The following is a 17,577-nucleotide window of genomic DNA, read 5'->3' on the forward strand; positions in this document are numbered from 1 at the left end:
CTTGAATTTTAATCTCGCAGTTTCTATTCGAGGTGAGATTCTCCGACATTTCGGGAAAATTTCTTCCATTAAATACTAAACACTAAGTTCAGAAAATTAAAAAAATATACTAGATACGCCATCTGGTGGCAAATCTAATTAGGCTAAGGATCAAAACTTAAGGGTCTGTTTCGATGCCGACGTTATTTATACGTTAGCATTATTCGCGTTGGACGCACCACATCTAGATATTCACACATTATAACTGTACATTATTATTCGTTCAGTGCTTCCCCAGTTTTGTGCCAAAAGGAAAACAAATCGCCTTAAAAAGCCGCCAGTAAAAACAGGAAATTTGTAACCGTTACCTTTGACCGGCTTGTCGAAACAAACCAGCTCTATTCCGTTTTTTCGTTACTAGTTTGAACGTTTACTCGCGTGCATTATGATAGGCAGTACAAATGTTTGCATAAATTTAATGAGAAGAAGTCAAATATTGAGCCGGCGGGTAAAAGCGGCGGTGATCAAGCGTGCCTGTTCGAAAATATCAAACACATCGCTGGAGGATGACGAGAAGACGACACATTTTGGTTTTCAAAAGATCAAGGAATCTGAGAAGGCAAAAGAAGGTGAAGATTTTATTATATCTATCAGATGTCGGTCTCATCTTTTTCATATGAAAAATCTGAGAGGTTACACACCTCTCTATGAATTTGTTAATTTGTTAATAAGATATTAATTATCTTTTGTCGAGGAATAAACACATTGAAATTCTCCTTGATAACATTATGTTAATAACATTTTCTTCATATGCTGTGTAACTGCTAACATTACAAACTGACGTATTCTTGAAAAAATCTTATATATAAATAGTTATATATTTATGAATTTATATCATAAAGTAAATCATAATATTTATTTTAACGATATTCCTTTTAGTGTACACCATATTTCAAAATATAGCTGATTCTTACGATAAAATGAACGATGCAATGAGCATGGGTATCCATCGTATCTGGAAGGATATCTTCATACAGGAATTAGGGCCAACTCATGGTACTCATCTTTTGGACTCTGCCGGCGGCACAGGCGACATTACATTTCGGTATATAAACTTTCTGAGGAATACCCCAAATCCGCACAATGTATCTAGTCATGTAACCGTATGTGATATAAACCAAAATATGCTAAATGTTGGACAAAAACGAGCGAGTGAACTAGGCTTGTTGCAAGACAGTAATTGCAGTATTGCATGGAAACAGGAGGATGCGGAGAATCTTTCCTTTCCTGAAGATTCCTTCACCGCCTACACCATAGCATTCGGTATAAGAAACGTAACGCACATCGATAAGGTAAATGTTATATTCAAGTGTTGAGTATTAGTTATATAGCTGCATTAATGTATATTCGTTATAGACATTGTCCGAGGCTTACAGAGTCTTAAAACCAGGTGGGAGATTCTTGTGTCTGGAATTTAGTCAAATTAACAATCAGACTTTACAATGGTATGTACTTCAACACGTTCGTTATCAGCGCCACACATGTAAGCGACGTAAAGCTTGGTGTATAATGCGCTCTTTGCGCCTTGTTTCTTACTATCTTTCTTCTGTAAAAACTAATATTTACTTATGGAAAGAACGTGGTCTACAATTGGTAGTAGAAGTATGTTTACAAGAAGTACGAATAAGAAATTAAACAATTACAGTTTTTGTTTAATTTGGGGGATAGGGCGAACGTATCGTAAATGTCTTGGGATGTAACAATATTATCAAACTAAAAGTTTGTTTTACACAATTACATGAATAAAAACTAGGAGGTGACTTTCGGGCAGAGTCCTCCGAATAAGTCTCCGCAGTGAACATGTTGAAATAATCATACACAAAGATAAGTGTAAAATGTAGTGAAATTTTGTTTAACATCTGTTTCAGGTTGTACGATCAATATTCATTTCAAATAATACCCGTGATGGGGCAACTAATCGCAGGACAGTGGGACGCTTATCAGTATCTCGTAGAAAGCATAAGGAAGTTCCCAAAGCAAGAGGATTTCAAAGTACAGTATTATTTTGTCACTTCTTACATGTAATCATATAATTAAGAATCGTTACACATTTCAATTGTAACATTTTACGTAAATATTAGTATTGCTCTTTAATTATTCATAGTTATTATGAGTTCCATAATCATTAAATTTGTCATTCCTATTCACGTAGTTGTGTATAAAAATTAAGTAATATATTTTTTACTTTTAGTTTTGTGTGTGCGTGTGTGTATGTGTGTGTGTGTGTACACATTTAACTATTTCTTTGTTACATTTTCAGGATATGATCGAAACAGCAGGATTTAGGAACGTAACATATACGAATCTGACCTTTGGTGTGGTAGCTATTCATTCAGGATTTAAATTATGAATTAAAAAATCTCCTTTATTTATATGTATATATAGTTATTAATTAATTACTAAAGTTACAATGGCTGTATAATTAAATTGAAAAATACTGCGTGTAAATAAAATTCGTAACAAAATGCGTAACTCCGTAATCATTCTTTGTATCTCTCTTAGATGAAAATATGCGTTATTTCTGTGAAATATTTCGACCTCCAATTGGCACGTAACTTCCCCCCGGTTCCACAAAGTGTCCTTTAAAGACATATTTCACTGTTCCGTGCATTTGGGCCGTTAGTTGTCCGAGTGTGAAATTCGCTTGCCTACTGCGTAATCGCCTGCAACCCGCATTGCGTAAGAGTCGTGTGACTCTGCTTCGTACTTGAGAAGTGATGCGACGCGGTGGTGGTTGCTATCGCGATTTTACGTTACTACGCGTTACCGCGCATGGGTCGCGTTTCCGCACGGATCCTCGCGTAATTCGTGCATGCAAAAGAGATATGCCAGTTAAGATTTCTGAAAAACATGAGTCGAGCGCCACGTCCACATTGGACCGGCTGGAATTATCCCTCTTCTCAGCCCTATAAGCGCGTGATATTATTTAATATTAAATAATATTCCGGGCATATTCTTAGAATATTGGACGTAATATTCGAATAATATTCTAGTTAATATTATTTAGTATTAAGTAATATTTCTGAAATATTAACAGATAGTTATATGTCCACTCTGAATAATATTAAAAAAATTATATTTAATGTAATTGTAATATTATATAAATGAAGTCGGCAGAATTTTATGTAAAAATATGTTTTATACTAAACAAAATTACACGTTTTATACTAAAAAAAAAAATTATATATGTACGGCAACAAAATAGACACGCGCATCAACGGACGGAAGACGGAAAGAAATATAATATGGCGCTTTCCTCCAAGAGAGATGTATATAACCGAATTTCTGTGTCAGAGATATCAGCTTTGTCACTCTTAGATGTGAAGCTAAGCTTGTATCTGTCGGAAGGGCGGCTTGACGCGAACAGCGCAAAAGTAAAACTGATAAATAAGTGATAAGTCGACAAGAGATGAAAGAGTGTGCAGAGCAGGAAGGAAGGATAGGAATAAGGAAGTTTCAACGGTAAGAACGAAGACGAGAGACGACCTGGCGAGAGAAGGTGTCGTGCCGCGTTAACGGCAACTCGGATCGAAGGCCGCGGCAAAGGGGGATTCACTATACGTGGCGTAATATCTACATGCGTCATGCGGTGTGCTTTCTCTAGGAGGTGAAAATTCTTAACTTTCTTCGGCTATAGAAGCATTCCTCCTTATAGTGCCAATGATGCTTGGCACCGCGCTTCCCACAGGTCTTCGGTACTCGTCGTCGTTCGTCGGTTCGCCTATTATTGATGAATCTCTTCCTTACTTCCCGGTGCCACTCGCCGTCCTTGCATCATCCACGGGAGATCAAAGATAACTGCACAGAGATTCTGTAATTTCATTCAGCGCGCGAGTTTAGAAATCTTTCCGAAAAAACCCGTCTCTATGTTCTCCGAATGCGTTTGCACATTATCTATAATGCAAATATAATATTCAACCTGATACGAAAGCTGCATGTACAGGCATGTTCGAAAAAGAAATTAACAATGGCATTAGATACACAACATTAAGAACTACATGTTTGAAAATGGCACATGTTACAAGATATCTTTGTATAATAACGTGTTAATGATTTTTTGTTTACTTGGATTATTCCACACAAATCGTCTTTTCATTTCTCATATCTCCTTTATATATTATGTATCTGCGTAATATTTAATCAAGACGAGGGAGAATTGAAGAACTTAACCGGTAGAATTAATACAGAGAGAGAGAGAGAGAGATGTGACTAAGTGACTGGAGTAGAAGGCACCTTCGCATCGGAAGAAATTGTGCAGTCGCTTGTACCGGAACGAAGATGCGGAGTCGCAATGCAGCAGCCAGCAGCTTCTAGTGCCGAGCGCATATATCGATTTTCCTGACCCCGGCGACCGCAGGAACCCCTTCCGCCTCGGATACTTCCTGGAAAGTACATAATGCTTCAGCACCGTGTTCTCTTATGGTTTATTTATCTATCTACCAGGCTTGCTTTGGCGTATATCGACATTGTTACACAACTGTTTCCCGCGAGATCCCACCTTCTTGTCTGTACGTGTATTTTATACATAAATGTATCACACACCGGCGCTTTGTTCCTCCAGCACGCTTTCGCCGAGGAAAAATCGATTCCAAGAGATTGGTCGGGAAGAACCGGTTGTTAGAAACAAACCGGTTGTTAGAAAATGTGTGGTAAAACTCTAATTTGCCTTATATAGAAACGTTATGTCATAGGCGTTAAAAAAGAAATAGCACATTTCTGGCATCTCTGATACTGATGTGATTGGCAACGCACAGAGTCGGCGGCATCGCGTCAATTGCCTCGCTCATTAAAGGACGAATTACACTCCAGCCGTTTCAGCGTACAATTACATCAGCAGAGACGAGAATTACGCGATGATTGCACCGATTAATCGACACTGTCTGCTGCGCGATATCGGGCTTCCCAAGAAGTGGGACCGTTTCTATCTCGCCAAGAAACTCGTCCGGAACTTCCGGAGAACGTACATCCGGTGGGACGGGCGATTTTCGTCGTGACGATCGTCGGTGTTAAGTGCTTTTGCGTCTTGTTTTTTGCTCTCTAACTTTCTTTCGTAAGAGCTTCCATTTACTTGTGGAAAAGATAGAGAGAGAGAGAGAGAGAGAGGGCAAGAAACAAGACGCAAAGAGCACATTGTGGACCGAGCTTCAGAGCGTATTACAACAAAACGATCGGGCAAAGTTTATGTGAAACGCGTGTAATGCGTATCCATATAATCGGCCGGAAAAGTCGAGAGCCTCCGGCGAGATCTCTCGACGAACTCTCGGCGAAGTGGACGAGCTGTCCGAGCGGCGAGTTCGTTCACGCGCTCCAACGACAACGGTATTGGAAACAGAGGTGAAAGTGTAAAGAATACCCGTTTTACCCGGCATATCCTATTGTAGCCTGTGTGGGATTATAATTACAGAACGATTATCCACGCGGAAATCGACGTCGGATCGGATGAGAGGAATGCTCGAGGGTGAGAGCGTGTATGTGTGAAAGAGAGAGAGAGAGAGAGAGGGAGAAATGGAGAGGCTTCGTTCGTTACGTACGAAGACGCATCCCCGTATCGATATCAACGTGCGAAACGTTCGTACAGAAAGAGATGGGCGACAGGTGGGACCGAAAGTCGGGGGAACAGAGAGTGCAAGCTAATCAAGAACGGCGACGGTGTCCTCGCGCTCATGCCAGGCGAGACGGACGTGGACCGAGAGTAAGAGCGAAACGGGCATATAATTAACTGCGTGAGGCACGCAGAAGTGAATGGGAAAATCATATCTCGATTCACTTGATCCCGTGATTCGACCGGACGTCCCGAGTGTGACGCCACGTCGACCGCTCGAAGGTAGAAAGGAGCCGGTCCTTCTTTGCGATCAGAGCGGACAGAGCGAACGAGAGAGAGAGAGAGACCGCCTGCCGCGAATGCCACGCAATCGAACGATCCGCAAAGCATCCTCTTCTTCCATTTAATAAATTTTGTTGCACCCAATTTGATCATAAATAGAAATACTAAATCCGAAGAAAGCTTTTTCTCTTCACGCAGTTTGGCCCAGCACAAGCTCTGCGCGATTTCTGCTGCCAATTTGCTCGAATTGCCTGTCAGCGGGTTCTGTTGCTAAAATACGAGCCACATTAACTTTGATATATGAGAAAACTCAAACTTAAAGTTCTACCATACACATATATATAAATGTAAAATATTATTGTAATATTATGTCAAGTTTTTTTTATAAAAAAAAAGAAAAAAAAATTTCCTCGACGTGGAATCGAACCACGGTCTCCAAGCTTGAATCAAAGCTGGTGTACTTGCCACTATACCATCGAGGACATCTCGAGAATGCTTTCTATGTTTGTGGTATACTAATAACATACTAGTATATACTTTGTTGATTAAGAAGAAAGTATTCTGAAACATGATAGATATTGTTGCAATAATAAGAAAGCTCAAAAATAACATATATGTGTTAATATCAAGATACAAATATTTTATATTAATTATTGGATATTAATATTTTCAAATATTAATTTTAATGAAAATTTTAATGCAAATTTCAAATGTAGCAATTTTTGCACAAATTAACATTCACAAATTTATATCTCACTTGATATTAACGCAATTATTATATTTTTTATCTTTCTTATTGTTGTAGCAAATCTATCATGTCTAGGGATAATTTCTTATTGAACAATCGAACGTATACCAGCAGGCAACAGGTATACCACAAATCTAGAATGAGCTCTCGAGATGTCCTCGATAGTATAGTGGCAAGTACGCCGTTGCTTTACTTTAAGCGGGAGACCGTGGTTCGATTCCACGTCGAGGAGGCTTATTTTTTTTCCTTTTTTTTTCTAAAAGAAATTTGATATAACATTACAATAATGTTTTACATTTATATATATGTGCAAAATTCTATGCTTGAGTTTTCTCAATGCCAAAACTAATGTGGCATCCGTTAACCTTTAGAATACGAACAGCACCTGACGCTCAACGACGACTTGTTGATATAAAAGCGTTATAGTACAAATCGAGTGCTACATATATTACTTTTTTATTTTTCTTATAATAAATAGCTGAAAAATTATGTCGGTCACGTTCTTATTAGACAGACTATAAAATGAATCGCAGCAAGAAAACGTTAAATCAATCTTTTGAAACGTTGATTTTATAAACATTTTAACATAATATTTTATAAATATTTTTAAATTGTTACTTGATATAATATAATATGCCTAAATATCAAAATCATAGGAATATTATTTTTAACGTCTAAGTCAAATATTGTTAATATTGACTTTGTATATAACATTAAGAACTACATATGTGAAAACATTATATATGTTATAAAATATTATTGTAACAACGTTTTAGACGTCGTTTAAGATATCCTATGATTATTGCGATATCTCAAAATGATATCTGTCGGGCAAAGTGTGCTGTATGAATAAAAATACGCAACTATTCCTCACAAATAAATTTTTATTGCAAAAGAAGTTTCAGTTATATTTAGAGTATAATAATTATAATTTGTAATTTTATTAATTATATAACAACAAAATTATTTGTAATTACAATAAATAGAATATTGTTTACTCGAACAATTTTGTATATAGTTACTAACAGGTGTAACTTAAACATATTGAACGGTCTATTCGGAAAGAATTAAATCTCAAAATAAATTTCAAAACCATAATTTTATAAATCTTCTGTCATGATTAAAAAATGACCTTTTAACATCTCACTGTCATTTTGTCGTCATTACGTAATTTTTTCTCCTGCCTGGGTAGCTATTAGTCTTTTGTTCAAACCGATCAGATATTTTCTGCTCGGGACAGGTGAATAGAGCGATCTGTCTCGACGAGCGAAGCCACGAGTGATCGCACGAAAGATCGTTTCGCGTAATCCGGTCTCCTCGTCGCGGAGCGACGCTCGCATTCAGAGGCGGAGGAAAGTTCGCCGCGCGAGTCTTGCGCGAGAAGCGCGTTATTTGCACATAACTCATTTGTCAGATGTCGCGCGCGTCACGTTTATCTCAGCCGCCGTATCTCTCTCTCTCTCTCTGTCTCTCTTGCGAGGGATACTCGCTATTATTTCACGTAATCAAGTCGAGACTGTTCGTCCACCAGCCGGCCGGGGACCAAAAGCAGCCTTCGCCGATTGCCTGCGCCGATATCGCCGATATCGAACGAATGGAACGCGCGGGAACGTGGAGGTTACACAGCGAGTTCAATCGGCGCGATCGAGCGAGCGGCCAGGCTTCACCTTGTTTCGTTTTTACCGTCGCCAACTCCGAGATAGACGAGAGAGAGAGGGGGGGGNGGGGGGGGGGGGGAGAGAGAGAGAGCTCCCCTGCATCGACGGCTCCTTAGCGCTCGTGATTAGCGTCTCGCGCAATAAACATTGCGCAATGTTAATTTATATCCGCGCCGCGCGCGCGCAGAAGGGGAGAGACGCGAGAAAAATCCCGTTCGCCGCCGATTGTGGCCGGTAATATCAGTTTAGAACGGTCGCTCGCGATCTCGGGGGGGAAGCTCGAGCTGTCGATTCCCATATTAATCCGCTGTGTGTTACGTCATATTCATTCGGCGCTGATTCGTTCGTTACGCAAAGTACCAGTTACCTTTGCTTTTGCGCGAGCGCGCGCGCGCTCGACTGAAGGTGCACACGAACATATATTGTTTCTAAAGCGGACGACGCTCTATCCCGCCGATCTCGAGAGATTTCACTGCCTCGAGTGTGCGACTACCATTGAGAGAGGCGGTTTATATAGCGTTTTGCCTCCGTACGTGCGGCATGGAATTTATGGAAAATGCCCTGCCATTATCATACGCCCGGGGGAAGAGGGAAAAAGGGGGGAAAAGAGAGAGAGAGAGAGAGAGAGAGACGCACGCGCAAAGCATAAAATATGTGGTGCAAAGTTACGTATGTATATACTTGTTCCGTTGCGCAACCGTCACGGAAAGAGGAACACGAGCAGCGCGTTTCACGTGTTTTCGCGCGACAAACGCGACATGCACGCGTCCCGGGGGCATGTCTCTAATTTGTCCGCGATATAACGCAAATTGCGTCACGCTTGCATCCCGACGCTGCCGGTTTTGCGGCCGCGCCGAAAACACCCACCGCCCGATTTCCATAAATTTTGCATATACGTGTCGCGCGGCGAATTGATTGTCTTAACGAGAGAGGAGAAGCGTGTGCACGCACGCGCTTCGAACAACTGCGTCGATTATAATCGAATGGCTGTCGTTTACCGACCGTCCCACTCGGTATAAGCGAGAAATTATCACTGCACGACGTTGTCGCAATGATATTTTGTGACATGTAACGTTTTCAAGTATGTAGTTCTTGATGTTGTGTAAACATCATTGTTAACAATATTTGACTCAAACGTTATCAATGATATTTCTATTCATTATAATTTTCATGTTTAGGAATATTTGGCGGGTGATCGGTTCACTTCTTTCGCAGAAATCGAAAATTGGCTCCTAACTTGGATCGCCTCAAAAGACGAGACATTTTTTCGAGATGTAATTCGAAAATTGCCTGAGAGGTGGGAAAAAGTAGTAGCCGGCGATGAACAATACTTTGATTAATCTGTTGAATCATTTTGTTTTTATTCATTATAATTTTAATGTTTAGGAATATTTGGCGGGTCACCGATTCACTTCTTTCGCAGAAATCGAAAATACATTGGGAGTACAAATTAGTTCGGTCCGTTCTCAAAAGATGGCTCTGGCTATTTATGAATGTTTCATAGTGACAGATGATTTCGGTGGTTTCAGAGAGGTTAGACGTCTGTCAATAATATTCAGTTTATATCGCTTTGAGTTTCATGCAAAACCCCTGTTTTTTACTGTGCTGAATATGTCAAATTTTGTGTTAACTAAGGAGCATTTGCGGGAGATTTTAATTTTCTGCTTTAATTGGAAGAAAAGTGCAGCTGAAGCGCATCGAATGCTTGTAGAAGTTTATGACGACAATGCTCCAACTGATAAATCATGTAGGGAATGGTTTCGACGTTTCAAGAATGGTGATTTCAGCGTTAAAGACAAGCCTCGCTCTGGACAGCCAAAAAAATTCGAAGACAAAGAATTGGAGGCATTACTCGATGAAGATCTGAGTCAAACGCAAGAGGAGCTTGCAGAATCATTGGGAGTTACGCAACAAGCAGTTTCCATACGATTGAAATCCATGGGAATGATTTACAAGCAAGGCAATTGGGTGCATTATGCAAATACGTCAGGTAATAGTTTAACATTTATAAAATATTATATCAAAATGTCTATAAAATCTACATGAAATCTGTTCCATACAATTCAATGTTAACATTCAATGTTCCATAAAATTGGTTTAATGTTTCTTGTTTACACAGAGGAAAAGATTTCCTTAGATTTAATAATGTTTCTTTAATTGAGACAAATTTGTCTTTCGAAATGGAACAAATGAATGTTTGATTCAACAAACAGGCTTGTTTGGTTTCTCCAACACAATAAATATTTTTATGTCAAATAACATATTTCTTTTATATTTTCACTCGAACATTACAATGGTTGCAAGCAATAAATTATTTGAAAGGAACGTCCTGTGTAGGAACAGAAAATCATGATTATGTCAAAATGACGAGAGAATGCCCTAGCAGAAATTGAGCCTTGTGAATGTCTAGCCACAAGATAATACATTTGTATGTAATGCGTTATTAGCCGGTAATGTAATGCTCATTTCTCCTGGAGGCTAGATAATAGCCAGATAAATAAGTTAGCTAATGGTTAACAAAAGAAATTACAGTTACGAGAAGAAAAATCATAACTAGTTGCCTAGGCAGTGATGTAACCGCTCACTTTGCGTCTTTTCAGATTTTTATGGAATCACGCACTCTCAATTTTCATTTGCTACGTCATTTTTAAATGCTAACGGTGGTGGGCATACAGTAGCTAGATTATATATTTTAGAGTAGACAGAGCCATCTGCTCCATCATATTTCCAGAGAGATGGGTGGATTGAATTTCACTTTGACTTATATATAAAATTAACTTATAAAGAAAGGCTTAATTTATAAAGCCGGGTCTACAATGAGAATTTAAGGCGTAATATTTAAGAAATTGACCGATCATAATTAACATTTCTTCTATAATTCGACTATGATTGGTCAATTTCTTAAAAGTCTTACGTATTAAATTCTCATTGTGGACTCCGCTTAACGATACCAAACCTATATAAACCCGTTACTTGAATAACCAAACAGTGGAAATTCACCATTCATAAGCCCAAACTTTGCAATATGAGCAGAAACAAATATCAAGTATGCCCAACTCCTACGAATGATCGGCCGTATATTATTCTCTCAGTTCTGACGTTCAACGTGTCAAATACAGCTGAACGTTCACAGGAGTGTCCTCAGTCGCAGTAACGGAGATATCACTTCTCGTCTCATCGAGTTTTCACCCGGGCCATGCTTTTATCCGTCCGTGTATTACACGATCATCCAATTAACACGATTAGTCATCGTATCACCCAAGATCTTTCTTTTTGCGCAGGTTCACGTTCTCCAAAGCATGTTACTCGAGAATCGGCGACTCTCTCCCATGTTCGTCCTCGGCCTCGATGCCCCGCTACGGCCGATCGGGTGATCTCGAGCGATCGACGAGGACCTGGATCCGCAGGGACTGCACCGAAGAGAAGAAGACGATGAGAAACGACGAACCGGAATTGGCAAACAAAGGGCAGATTCGCTGCCGTTGCTGCTGCCGCTTCCTCCGGTGGGAAAGTTTAATTCCTCCCGATTCAAGAAGAGCAAAGGAAGGAGAAAAATAAACGAGAGAGAGAAGCTCCTCCGTCGGATATTCGGGTCAAATGGATTTCGAGGTCCCTCCCTCCCTCTTTCTCCTTACCTCCCTTGATCACCCTCTCTTTTTCTTTCTCTCTCTCTCTCCTTCTCGCTCTCACGGCGGCGGAGATACCGCTGGCAGGTTTCCACGCGGAGAAGGAAGAGAGACTTTCGGTTTCGCAACGAAGGCCGCGAGGATAATTCGCCGTGCTGGTCGAACATTAGATTCTCCCGTCGAAAATATCCACGTAAGAGACGTCTTCGGTCGTTAACAAGTATCTGTTAGAAATTCGCGTCAGTTTCCTCGCGCGCGACGTGATCGGGAAAAAAAAAGCTCTCTCTCTCTCTCGTCGCGGGTTTACGCGACAGGTCGACTACACGTCTCACTTCGTTCTCGCTGCAACCTGTTTCCAAAGACCGTCGTGAAATTAATTTAATGCACAATTATCGCACAGGCGGAGGTAATCGAGTCGCGTGGCGATGCGAACTCCGAACGAGTTCGATCTTGGTCAAGTTCAATGCTAATGATCCGCTGCTCTCAGACCTTCGGAGTTCGCACGGCCGGACTAAACTTTCGGCCGATATTAATAATTTATGAGCGAAACGAAACCGTGGGTAAGAATAATCGCGCCGCGCCGCGGTGACCGAATCTGTGTGATCGGGCCTTTTTTTCCGGCGATTTTACACGACGACACTTCTACCGGATTTCTCTCGGAAGTTTGAACTTGAACTCGAACATGAGAGCGTTCCGCAGCTCCATGTAGGTCCTACGCGCTCTCGTATCGGTTTCGTTATTATATCACCTGCCGTTCCCTCTCGAAATCGTAGCCTCCTTTCATCTACGTCTACTCAGACACGCGCACGCGTGTAGTCCGAGGCACGTACTTGCGTGAAAGAGCAGGGGATACCGTCACCTAGCAAGGTTAAACTTTTCGTTCGCATTGGTGCGCGCCCGAACCGGAGAACTCGTTTTACTCGTGATCTACTTTTGTCCTGGGCAACATTCGTACCTTGCACGTACCTCCCGTTGCGATGGAAGAACGCGCACGCTCGTTGAGGAATTTTCAAAATTCCATGCGATTTTCCATAGCTGTAAAGTTTTTCATAGGTGAAGAAAGGAAAATGTCTCCATCTGCTCTTTCTCTCTCTCTCTCTCTCTGGCGTCAGTCGCTTTAGTATTAGACAGAGTGGCTGCTGTCTCGGCCTTCTGACTCTCTCTCTCTCTCTCTCTCCTTTTCCCTCTCTCTCTCTCTCTCTCTCTCTTTCTCTCTCTTTTTCCCTCTCTCTGAATTTGAATTTAGGTTTTGTCTGACTCTCTCTCTCTCTTTCTCTCTTTCTCTCTCTCTTTCTCTGAATTTGAATTTTAGTTTTTATCTCTATCTTTCTCTTTCTCTCTTTCTGCATTTGAATTTAGTTCTCTCTCTCTCTCTATCTTTCTCTCTTTCTTTCTTCATATTTGCTTGTTTCATCATCTGCTTGTTTTGGTGAAGCTGTCTAGGTATGTTCAAGTCGGTAGCGTGTATATTTGACTCTCTCTCTGACATTACCCGTATATTATCATGTTCATATATAACCTGGTATTGACGCGGTTACATATATATTCATATCTACGTTTATATTTCGAGTAGTCGCATACTTATGTATTTTGTAATCTACATCTACTCACTTTAACAACAATCTCTCTATAGGCATAGCTTTAATGTAAAATTTGCTCTATATTATTCATTATGTATTAAACTCGATAAAAGCTATCTCTCTCTCTCTCTCTCTCTGATATTCCGACTGATATTAGTCGTGAGTTTGCATTTTCTCTTTTATTTTTTCTCTTATATGTCTTAATTATAATTATAATTACTAACGTACCTTTATTTCAAGGTTTACTCCTTATAAAGTAATTACTCAGCATACATGTATTATTATCTACTAATATTCACAAAGCAATTATCAAATGAAATTATATATTTTTTTAAATACGTTTAAGAGAATTGAATCTCAAAGCGTATAATAAATTATACTTTCTCTCTTTCTCTCTCTCTCTTTCTCTCTGTCTTTTTACCCATTTTCCTGCTTCGTCGATGCACTTGCGAACGCGAGAGGATGCTTCCGAGGAAGGCGGCGAGCCGAAATTCTTCAAGTTCTTTTCTCTTCCTGCCCGTTCCTTGTTACCTCGCGTCGCGGAAGCGGCCAATTCCATTGTTTCCAGCCTCCGGCTGGCGGGAAGCATTTGCTTACCGTGAATTACTTAGTCAATCGCGAAAAGCTCACGGTTAAAAAAAAAGAAAAGTGAGATTAAGGAGACGTGTTTAAGGAGCGTTTACCTGTGTGGTGTCTACACGATGACGAGAGAGTCCTCCCGCTTCGAAGCTCGGCGAATTTTCACGGCGATCAATCACGAGACGTGCAATTAGCATATTGAATTTCGGAATGGCTTTTAGCCCGTAGCTCTGCGCGTGTCGCAAGATACGTGGGTCGAAGTACGTGCGATGACGACGCGCAAAAAAACGTATTTTCACGTTCTCATCCGCTCTTTGTGGACGGTTGCAAAATTAGGAGGAATCGGGATTGATTTGAAGCGCAAAAAAATGAAGGAGAATGTCGCGTTGCGAGAACGTTTATACGCGAGGCGATGTTCTCTCGCACTTGTAACGAGGTAATATTCTCTTCCCGCGTCAATTTAGCCCCGAAAATGACGCGACGTGCGGACGGACGTCTCTTTTTTTCTTATGGGCCACTAAGGAATCTTTTAAGCGGCTATTAACGACACGTAACGCAACATAATAATCGAATAAAATTGGCCCGGCCGTGCGTTTCGTGCGCGTCCCAGGTAGCCGTTAAACGCGCGTGCCGGTTATACTTTCTATAACGCGCCGTTCGGGACGACTCTTCTTCAAGATGCACGCGCAGTACACGCACTGCAATATGCCAATATGCGACCGAACAAAGCCGAGTCGATTATTCCCACAGGATTGGATAACCCGACGTTTAATATTCCACTTATTAATGTCCCCCGCAATTCCGCGGCTTCCGACCCGACTCTCGCGTTCCAGTCTACCCCGCGGCATCGTTTTTTCCAAACGAGGAAATGCGGCTTAACAACGAGCGGCTCGAGCCTACCTATGTATTTATAATCTCTTTATCTGAGTGTTTTAACGTATAGGATAAAGTGAGTCGCGTTGGAGGGAGGGAGGGAGAGAGGGAGAGAGAGAATGTATGTATGTATGTACAAAAAGACGGTTTCTCTAGCAACGTTTATAAAAAAAAACGATACACAGAAAAAAATATTTATTTAGATTTAATATACATGGAGGAAATGTAATAAAAAGTACTACAAAATTTTATAATGTTAGACCATACCGGAATTATGACTGAAATCATTATGTGCATTGTACTCATTAATTATGTATATAATTGAGTATATCGTTAAAGATTGCGAAATATATATTATGATTTTAGTTATACTAATTCCAGTGCGGTACCGATTCCAGTACGGTACGTTACAAAACTTTTTGATGATTTTTACAATATTTTCTCCATGTACGTGTTTGTTTGACTTGGACTTGTTTAATACAAATGACATAATTTAATATCAAGTATCATTTTGCTTGAAAAAGTTGTATTGTTTCACTAAAATAAGTTATATTGTTCGAAAAAGAAAAACAGTATTATTTAGAGGAAATAATATTTCGTTTCCAATAAAAAAAGATTTATTTAATTATATATTAAATATTATCCCACTGAAATAGAACAAAGTTTTTTAACATTTTCCTAACACAGTGTTATTTCTTTCAAATAATTTATTGCTTGTGGCAACCATTATAATTTTTGGATGAGAAAATACGAAAGAAATATATTATTTGACGTAAAGATATTTATTGTTTGAGAAACTAAACAATCTTGTTTGTTGAATCAATCATTCCTTTCTTTGCTCCATTCCAAAAGACAAATTTGTTTCAATTAAAGCAATTTTATTAATTCCAAAGAAATCTTTTTCTGTACGTAGATATTTTTATTTCAACATTTTTATTTCAAAGTTTCTGTTCCTGTTGTACCGTAGACGTATAAGTACTCAGCGTATACCCAGCTCGATGACGAGTCATCGATTTAATCTCGTCTGTCCGAATTCGAAATTAAAGGAAAGCGACACTCATTCGTGGGTGGCGGACACGTGTGCGCGAAGTTGCAGGCAAAGGACTGAAATTTTTCAACGGAGATAAGTACGCTATAATCCTAACAGATCGCATTTCGCCCGTAAATAATCTCTCCTTAAGCGTCTACTAAATGTTACGTTCCCCATGCGAAAGTTCCATAATGGCCGCGCGACGTCGTTAAAATTCGTCGTTAACGGACTTATGAAATGCGGCAGTCGTCGACAGAGTCTATTCAAATGCTCGTGGGACTGCATTTTATTATATAACGCGAGCTTCATATTTCGGAAGTATCTTTTGTCAAACGTCTGCCGGCTTAGTTAAGTTCGCGTACCGCGGAATCCGGAACTTGCGAGTCCGGGATGAGAATTTCACTCGCGATCTTATGACGTTGAGTACACTGAGAAAAGGCTGAAGACTTTCTTCAAATTTAATCCATTTTATTGCATCCAAACAAACTAATGTTCCGATTAATAAGTACGACTATATTAGACACTTCAACGAAAATAAACGAAAGATAATTTTCTTACAAAGAGATTATTCGTTTCACCTTACATATTTATCGTAACCAAATAATATTTCATTCGGTTAAAAGATATTATTTAAAATAATCGCGTTCTTTCCCCTAAATAACAGAGTTTCCTCGAATGAGACAATAACATATTTACCCGAACAAATAATAATCCGTGTAAATGTATGTGGTTTCAATGAAACGCATTTTAGTCAAGTAAATAGAAATACTAAATCTAAAGAAACCTCTTCCTCCGTGTAGCACTGGCAAATTAACGAACGTGCGTGTACGCGCAGTTGTGATTCCTCTGGTATCTCTCGCAGAGGATCGGAGGACGCGGGATCATCAAGGCCCGATCGAATGCCGTCGCGCGAATTGCAGATCACCAGGTGCGCGCGTTCGTCGGCGGAATAGCCGCGTGGGACACGCGTTTAAGAGATAATACCGCGCGTAGGGGATTAATCCTGCGCGCGGTACACGCACGTAACGTATCCTCGGCACACATTTCTCACGCTCGTTTGTCACGCTGGATATCCTCGTTACGTGACTGACGCGACGGATTACTGTAACCGATCCCGAATCGAATCGTTGGATTTCGAGGAAAGTACAGAGACAAATTCTCGCCGCGAGTACGCGCGCGCGCGCGCGCGATGGACGCTCGCGCGTACACTCGCACGTAAGAAGCACCCGAGAGACCCCGCGCGGCAGAGGGAGAGAGAGGGAGAGAGATTTGCAATAGCTCCGTCGCATCTCATAGGTGATGGGTCGAGGCTCGAGTGGGGCCCAGGCTGGCCCGTATAAAAGGGGGCTTCAAGACATCCACGGAGCATCAGTCCTCAAATCAAGGAACAGCAGCAACCATGAGGGCATTCATGGTGAGTAGCGTCCACGCTTTCGTTTCTCCCCGCAGCTTCACCTTCCCACTTCCTCCCTCCCTTCCCTTTCTCCTTTCTCTTTCCTTCCTCTCTTCCTTCCTTCCCACTGTCCTCCGTGTGGAACCGTATCGTTTGGACTCCTTGGGACCTCTTCGCTGGATTTTCTCTTTCTCTCTTCCCTCCCTCCCTCCCTACCCTCTCTCTCT

The 17,577-nt window shown here is 40.6% G+C and overlaps 1 protein-coding gene, 1 long non-coding RNA gene and 1 pseudogene across 2 annotated transcripts; all 3 read left to right on the forward strand.

Moving 5' to 3' along the window:
* The first annotated feature begins 213 nt into the window (after positions 1-213).
* LOC106752237 (2-methoxy-6-polyprenyl-1,4-benzoquinol methylase, mitochondrial) lies at positions 214-2,504 on the forward strand. Its single transcript, XM_014633793.1, has 5 exons — positions 214-608; positions 919-1,331; positions 1,396-1,484; positions 1,908-2,031; positions 2,300-2,504. Exons 1-5 carry the CDS (start codon positions 425-427, stop codon positions 2,387-2,389), a joined length of 900 nt encoding a protein of 299 aa, XP_014489279.1. The 5' UTR covers positions 214-424; the 3' UTR covers positions 2,390-2,504.
* A 6,372-nt stretch (positions 2,505-8,876) lies between these two features.
* Positions 8,877-9,743, forward strand: LOC106752238. The gene is made up of 3 exons (XR_001375133.1): positions 8,877-9,350; positions 9,448-9,566; positions 9,656-9,743. It is a non-coding gene; the product is annotated as an uncharacterized LOC106752238 (long non-coding RNA).
* A 7,563-nt stretch (positions 9,744-17,306) lies between these two features.
* LOC106752242 overlaps positions 17,307-17,577 on the forward strand; it is a 3,374-nt pseudogene continuing 3,103 nt past the window's right edge.

This window comes from Dinoponera quadriceps, unplaced genomic scaffold, assembly GCF_001313825.1.
Source record: "Dinoponera quadriceps isolate SergipeBrazil2010 unplaced genomic scaffold, ASM131382v1 scaffold479, whole genome shotgun sequence".
Classification (NCBI taxonomy): domain Eukaryota; kingdom Metazoa; phylum Arthropoda; class Insecta; order Hymenoptera; family Formicidae; genus Dinoponera; species Dinoponera quadriceps.